The sequence below is a fragment of the Bubalus bubalis genome, chromosome 22 (genome assembly GCF_019923935.1).
Source record: "Bubalus bubalis isolate 160015118507 breed Murrah chromosome 22, NDDB_SH_1, whole genome shotgun sequence".
Taxonomy (NCBI): Eukaryota; Metazoa; Chordata; class Mammalia; order Artiodactyla; family Bovidae; genus Bubalus; species Bubalus bubalis.
The window spans coordinates 3485005-3492808 of record NC_059178.1 but is presented as its reverse complement, the minus strand read 5'-3'; the positions used below and the strand labels follow the sequence as shown (position 1 = coordinate 3492808).

The following is a 7804-nucleotide window of genomic DNA, read 5'->3' as shown; positions in this document are numbered from 1 at the left end:
CCGGCTCGCAGCTCAGAGACCCAGCCACGCCTGCAGCCGAGTCCTCGGTCCAGGAAGTAGTTTCGGGCCCGGGCCAGGCCTACCTCCCGCGCTGAGCCCGGCTCGCCCCACGCCGCCTGGGTCCCCGCCCCCACGGCGCCGGGCCCGAGCCGGGGGCGGGGCCAGGTGCTTTGTGGGCCCTGGGGGCGGGGCTGGGGCCGGGGCCGGGCGGGGCCAGCTGTGGGTTTCGCTACGTCACCGGGAAGTCCCCATACGACCCGAGCGCGGGCTTCGGCAATCGCCAGTCCTGCGAGGTTCTTGGAGGCGCGCGCTTCAGTTTCTCCTGCTCAGTGCTGACCGTCGTCTCCGGCCCGTTCGCCCCGCTCGCGGCCTTCGTCCTGCAGACCCGAGGTGCTCGGGTTGCATCCCTGAGTTGCCCGGGTCCGCCGGCGGCCGTCTGCAGAGATGCCTGGAAGGAGGGCTCGTAAGAGCTCCCAGCCGAGCCCCACGCGGGTCCCGGCAGGTAGGGAGAGCTGGGGCCCGCGGAGATCCTGGCCGGGAAGGGGGCCGGGGTCGCGGTCTCGGTCCGGGCAGGGGCAGCCCGTCGCCCCGGGGCCTAAGAGCCGGGCGGGACCCGCGCCCTGGCACGTGCTTTAGGGGCGCCTCCGGGACGCTGTTCGCGGGTTTAACCCGGGGCGGTGGGGATGGCTAGGGAAGGGGCGAGCCTTGCGATGGGGATGCTGCTGCGTTTGAGCGGCGGCCGAAAGCCGCCTCTCCTTCGCCTGCCTTCAGTCTGCTCTCGCCCTCCCCGGGGCCACGCGGAGAAAGTCATTGTCACGGCCGGGGGCGCCGCTGGCGTTCAGCGCTTCCCGAGACAGGCCCTTTTCCTCCGGGGTCCAGGACCTTTTGAGGATCCTTCTCCGTGTCTGACCGCTGTCCCCAGCCCCAGCAGCAACAAAAGTGATACTAATGCTTGATGCCGTCACAGTTCTGCAAAGGACGGATGGAGGGTTATGGAAGCCCCGAAAGGACCAACGAAGTCAGAAGCCTAGAAGGCCTGGCTTCTTAGTTAATTAAAAGTATAACATTTTGACAGTCGGTATTAGTTACAGAAAGGCCATAGAGAAAAACAGAAGATGGTCCACAGTGTTGTTTAATCCATCCCTTCCTCCGCCCTTCCCCATCCATGTAGCCCCATTAAGTAACGTCAGGTCACCTCTCCTCCTCCCCGCTTTTATAAATCTTATCAAACAAAGCAGACATCTGCTAAGGAGCAGTAGCAAAGAAGTAAGACCGTGGGCTGGAAATCCGTGTGGGTCATACTGCTGTTACATCAGACGGAATTGGGCCCCGTTTAAACTTAGCTTAATTTTATGGAGCCCCTGAGGCGTGCAAAGGAAGTGGTGCACGGCCAGTGTGGCCGTGGCTAAGTCGGCACAAGGCTGCTCTCCAGCTCTTGCTTCGGAGGGAAGAAGCATTGTCCGTCTTCTGTGATGTCCAAGAGTTCTGGCTGTGTTGCAAGAATTTCATATCCTTCACCGTCCAACTTGGCCCCCTTTAATAAGGGACAGCAAAAAGGTCCCTCTTAAACTTGATTAGATGGTAAGACATAAAAAAAATTAAGATGCGAGGTATAACACTGTCTTAGTTTTAGGTGAACAGCATAATGATTTGATATATGTTATCAATTGTTACATGATTACTGTAATAACTTTAGTTAAGGTCCATCACCACACATAGTTTTTAATTAATACATTTATAGATATAATAAAAAGATTAAGGAAACAACTAGGCGCTGTTTTCTTTTTTTTTTTTTTGATGAAAGGGATCATTTTTTCTGTTACAATTCAGGGCTTTCAAAACGGTAGGCTGGATGATAATTGTTTTTTTAGCGTTGTGTTAGTATTTCTAAGTCAACTGAGAAGGACATGTCTTACTAAATACTTTTCCAAATGCCTGATCCTATAGCCTATAAAGAAATATATCTTATGAAATTTATTAGGTGTCTTGTTAGGGATTATCAATTATTTTTTTTTTAGGAATTAGGAAAATTTTACCCAGCTCTTGTAAAAAGAGGATTTGGTTATTTTGAGCCTAAGTAGGGAATTTGCAAGGACTGTTTACAAAGTAAATCAGTTTTTAATTTGTAGTCATAATGGTTTTTAGTGATCATGAGCATGATATTGAAATGTACCAAAAAGAAGCTGAATTGCTTTTTGAACTATCCAAGAAAATAATAATTATGGCCAGTATAGGTTAGGTGTTGATTTCATTTACTTTAAAAGTTTACTTAGAAATTAGATTATAAATATTACTTTCCCCTTATATTCAGTTTATTACAGTATATTAATCTTAAAAAATAGTAAACACGTGAACTAAACATTATTTGTTTTTTGCTTCACTCATCTCCATAGAGACAGTGGATTGGTACAGATTGGGAAGAACTTGTTTTAAAATTTTAAGTTATTTTAGAAAATATGGACTTAATTTTAGAATAAGCTTTTATGAGTCTTTCATGAGAAAACTTGAAAGAGTTGTTTAAATAATGCATTTAGATTTACATATTATGAGGGCATAATATGAACTATGAATTATTGCCATTTACAAAATGAGTTGTACTTGAAAATAACATAAAAGAATTTAACTTTTCTTTCCCTAGCCAATCTTAAGTGAGAAAGAAAAGGATGAGATCACCTGAGGCTGTGAAACTCACTCACTCTTTGTGGTGTATGACATAAATGTCTATATTTGAAAGTAAGATAACATTACTTCATCCAGTATGCTCAAAGAGAAAAAAAATCACAAGTTAAATGTCTTTATTTTTGCTTAATTATTTCTGTTGTTTATGAGTCATTGTATGTTAGTATATGTCGTGTGTGTATAAGTTGCTTTTCTTTCTTTACATTCAGAAAACAAGTGTACGTAAAGTTAAGATAATGCTTTATGGGATAAATACTCAACTTGTCCTTGGGATGGGCGTATTAACTCTTGCTGGTTGCGGTTTGCAACGTCAGTGTAACTTTGATATTTTGCTTTCCTTTTCAGATCCTGAAGTTGAATGTGCCATTCAGTTGAGGAGAATTGGAGACAAACTGAATTTCCGGCAGAAACTTGTGAATCTGATATCCAAACTCCTCCGCTCAGGAACTTGACTTAAGGCGCTTTCGAATGAGGAGACTCCTTTCAAAGGAAGATTCCCCAGTAGATACAAATTTTATCAATTGGAGGAGAGACTGCCTGGGAATGGAGGAGAGTGTGAAGGGACTCTCAGCTGGTTTTGAATGCTCTTGGAAATGAAGATGGATACATCGCACATGAATTTCTGTCGGAGGTTTGCCAGAAGTTGTTGTTGGGGATTCGAGAACATTAAAAATCCACTTTTTATTTTAAAACAAGAATGGAGGAACTTTGGACATATGGAATCAATTCTTTATACATTTTGGTTTTGTTTAGAGACTTGTTCTAGTATTTTTGCTGAAGGTTGCTGCCCAGTGTAAGAGGAGCTGACAAATGATTCTAGACTATGGTCAGGGGCTGGGAAACAATGTATACTCCATGTTTGTTTCTCCTTTTGGGTGACAATGGCAGAACGATGTGTAACCTTTGGTTTATGTATATTACTTTGTTAAGAGTAAAACTTTTTTTTGAGAACACTGAATGTGATAGTGAATGTTAATTTCATAGGTCACTACAAAATATAAACTAATCTGAAAGTTTCTTTTGAGTTAAGATGTATTGCTGTTTCTGTTCAGAAGATCTTTTACTAAGTGTGTTCCAATGAGCCTTACCCTGGGAAGTGATATACTTTGAAAAAATTTGAAGTGTTACTTGGTGCCAGTGAAATTCTTGCAGAAAAGAAAAAGAATCATGGGGACTTTGCATAACTCTGAATAATTTAAAAAGTGATAGATTTTTTTAACTGCTGTAATTAAAACTTGGTAAGATGAATATTCTAATATAACTGTTGATAAAAAAATGAATATTTTTAAAGAAGTTTCTAAAATCTGTAAAATGTCCTTTCTTATACTCAGTGTATATTGTATAAGAGTGATCTTTTAAGAGAGATTAAGCATGTTTTCATAATTGAGATACATACATGTATTTTTCAAAAGGAACAGATTGCTCATCCAGAATGAAAATCCCATTTACATACATATGCATAACTTCATCTGCTATATCTATATATTATCTATATATATATAGTGTTAGAGTAATAGGTATATTCTGAGACGGGCTTCATGAATTGCTGTTTTCAATTATTAAAAGGCCAGGCTATCAACAAAACTCCACAAATATATAAAAAAAGAAATAATACTGTCAAGATTGAATTTCAGCAGGAATAATCTTATTTATTTTACTTATTTATCATTAAACTATTTTTTCTTTCATTTGATAATAAAGTTGCATTTTGGAATTTTGAGGCAAGGGTTTCATAACTACTTGAACTCTTACTGGAAGAATGTTTTAATATAGGCTGTAGTCACTTTAGATGAAAAATTACCTCAGCATGTTTTTTTCTTCAGTATTACTTAAAGCTGTTAGTTTATTTAGTTGCAAAGACTTTTTTTGAGGGGGAGGGGGCAGCATCTGCCTAGAGGAGAATCTTGCGACTTGGATATTTATGGTCTATAACTATATTTATACATAGATACAATTAAAATTTGATACTGTAGCTGTAACCTATTAAATAATTAAAAAATTACCTATTAAATAACCTATTAAAAATTACTTTTCTGTGTGTTTATTTTTCATCGTATAAGCTACTGAGTGTTCATTGTGAAACCAAAATATTTTAAGTAACCTCCATCAGCAGTTACCTTTTGACCAAACCACCTCTGTTCCAGTACTGTGGTGGGAGTGGGCTCTATGGGGACATTTGGCATGATTTCTGCTCTCTAGAGACTTATGCGTTAATTGGGAAAGGAAGCAGTGAAAAAGAGGAAATGAATGCCAGGCATAGGTCTCGGGTGCCTGGAGGCGGTGGAGACTCAGGCCTCACTTGGAGGTTTGGTGAGGCCGGGTCCCTGGCTGCTCCTGGTCTGCCTGCCGGCAGGGGCTTAGGTGCTGTTTCTGCTGCCTCCCGCCGCCCCGGCCCCGGGCTGCAGGTATTGCATCATCTGCAGCTAGTCATGTGCTGAAGGAGGTGTGACCCAAGTCGCCTTCCTGTTTGAGTGGGAGAGCTCAAAAAGATACTCATTTCTTGCCTTTTGTCTCAGAGCCGCCTCTCCGACCCACCCCTGCCCACTTGAGTCTGCTGAGGTCCTGGGATGTGAATCACCTCTCTCAGATGGGGAGAGAGGAAGGGCTGTGGGGGAAGGTGGCTGGCGGAGCTGATGGCTGCAGAACTGGGGAGGGGGGGCCCTGACTCCATAAAAGGCAGGGCCCGTGTTTGATGGTATGAGCATTATTCCCTGCTGCTGCTGCTGCTACTAAGTTGCTTCAGTCGTGTCCGACTCTGCGATCCCATAGACGGCAGGCCACCAGGCTCCCCCGTCCCTGGGATTCTCCAGGCAAGAACACTGGAGTGGGTTTCCATTTCCTTCTCCAATGCATAAAAGTGAAAAGTGAAAGTGAAGTCGCTCAGTCGTGTCCAACTCCTAGGGACCCCAGGGACTGCAGCCTACCAGGCTCCTCCGTCCATGGGATTTTCCAGGCAAGAGTACTGGAGTGGGTTGCCATTGCCTTCTCCGTTATTCCCTGAGAACTCCCATTTTTTTAAAACTTCATGTTAGAGTATAGCCAATTAATGTGACAGTTTCAAGTGCACAGCAGAGAGACTCAGTCATATGTATATGTGTATCCTTTCTCCCCCAAACTCCCCCCCCATCCAGGCTGCCACATAACATTGAGCAGAGTTTCCTGTGCTCCACAGCAGGTCCTTGTTGGTTATCCATTTTAAATACAGCAGTGTGTACATGTGGATCTCAAATTCCTTAACTATCCCTTCCCTCATAAATTCATTCTCTGTGAGTCTATCTGAGAACTCTATTTCTTTTTTTTTTGAGAACTCTATTTAAATGTCAAAAAAGTTCCCATGATGTTCACATAATTGTATCTATTGACAAATAAGTAGCTACTATGAATTAAAAAATACTTTTTGATTTGCACTTAGACTTAAAAGAAAACCTCAGTAGTCTATATTTGGAAAGCATCTATGTATCTGTCATCTATCCTGTATCTATGAATGAGACAAGTTTTTCATCTATCCTCTATCCTGTATCTATGAATGAGACAAGTTCTTCATCTATCATCTATCCTGTATCTATGAATGAGATAAGTTCCTTATCTGTTGTCTATCCTGTATCTAGGAAAGAGACAAGTTCTTCATCTGTCATTTATCCTGTATCTATGAATGAGACAAGTTCTTCAATCTAAGGATGCTGGGCCCTGTGATTATGGGTTTTAATCCCTTGCAATAACTGCCCACATACATACACCACACTGGGCAGGAACAGCATAAATGGTGAGAATTCTGTCAAACTCCTCACGCCTTTGTCAGAGGGGAAGATGCCCCAGAAGATACACCTTGGAAAGAGAACAGTGACCAAGAGTGAGGTTGTGCAAAGGGAACCCCACTTTGGAATGCTGGAGCCGGACGCTTCGAGGCAGGAGTCTGAGAGTCTACTGAGTTGTGTAACTGAGGCAGCCTGTCTGAGTCAGAGTTGCTCCTCTGAATTCAGAGACCCTGATTGTCAAGGTCCCTTGTGGTGTGAAACAGAACATGGGGTGACAAAGACGCCTAAAGAAGGCCTTGCATCACACTTCCTACTCGCCCCCTTATTTCAGACAGGATTCAGAGAGAACTGAAGGGTTTGTGAGAAGTAAAAGCATGGATGTAAAACGCCAAACCATCCCAAAACAAAACAAAAAAAGAACCAACTACCACGCAGACTCTTCTCCCCAACATTGATGGTAAGTCCTGGAGGAAGTCGTGCAGGGACTTCTTGGACTCGTAAATGATTTCTGGGAAATGAGAATTGCCCGTGCATCCTGGCTTCCCCAGCGGTGACCTCACTTGGTCAGGCCTGCTTCTTATATGAGGCTGGAAATAGCTGAGGGCCACCTGACAGGACACACCTGGCCGTGGAATCACCTGAGTCTTCTTACGTAATAGGTCATGGTTCAAAAACAAAACGGTTGTGAGTGCAACGCAGGCACTAGCAGGAGCTTCTCTTTTGAGGACTTTCAGAAACTGCTTACTTCCCTGGCGGTTGGGATTTCGAATTCCAGTGTGGGGATCGGGGAGGTGGGGTGTATGGGCTGGATCCCTGATTGGGGGTGCCGGTGGGGGGCTGGGATTCCAAATGCACTACAGCAAGAGGTTGAGGCATGGAACAGAAGCAGTTCTGTGCATGGGTTCAATAAAGGCTTTTAAAAATTGTCCACATCCAAAAAAAAAAAAAAAAATCTTAAAAAAACAAATTTGCTTTAACAAATTTGTAGTGTGATGGTCACACCTACCTACTGTCTTCTTCCAAACTGGCCACTTTTTAGAAAACCAAAATGTCAGAAAATTAATGAGAGTTGTAGATGGAGATTTGGATTCCTTTGCTTAGAAGCCTGGGTCTCACACTGCCTCCTACTCTTGTCCACTTTGAGATTGCACGTCACACGGAGCCTGGGCTGGGGTTTGGGTTGAAAATAGAATAAACAAGCAAAAAAAAAAAAAACAAACCAAAAAAGCCTTGGTACTCTAGTGTTTTAGAAAAAAGGCTTTCCTCCTTTTTGTCATGCTCTCTCACTAACGGTCTCTGACGGAGCTTCTGAGACTTGTTTCCAGCTCCACATCTTTACCCAGCTATTTTCAAAACCACAAACTTCCTTT

At 43.3% G+C, this 7804-nt stretch overlaps 1 protein-coding gene across 3 annotated transcripts; it reads left to right on the top strand.

Annotated features, from left to right (window-relative positions):
* The first annotated feature begins 246 nt into the window (after positions 1–246).
* On the top strand, positions 247–4707 carry PMAIP1 (phorbol-12-myristate-13-acetate-induced protein 1). 3 transcript variants are annotated; one of them, XM_006073393.4, is made up of 2 exons: positions 247–502; positions 3025–4707. In XM_006073393.4, exons 1-2 carry the CDS (start codon positions 445–447, stop codon positions 3129–3131), a joined length of 165 nt encoding a protein of 54 aa, XP_006073455.1. In that variant the 5' UTR covers positions 247–444; the 3' UTR covers positions 3132–4707. The 3 variants fall into 3 exon arrangements, 1 of the variants encoding a protein (XP_006073455.1); XR_003105888.3 differs by lacking the exon at positions 247–502 and adding an exon at positions 509–1581; XR_003105889.2 differs by lacking the exons at positions 247–502; positions 3025–4707 and adding exons at positions 509–1581; positions 2639–2727.
* The last annotated feature ends 3097 nt before the right edge of the window (positions 4708–7804 follow it).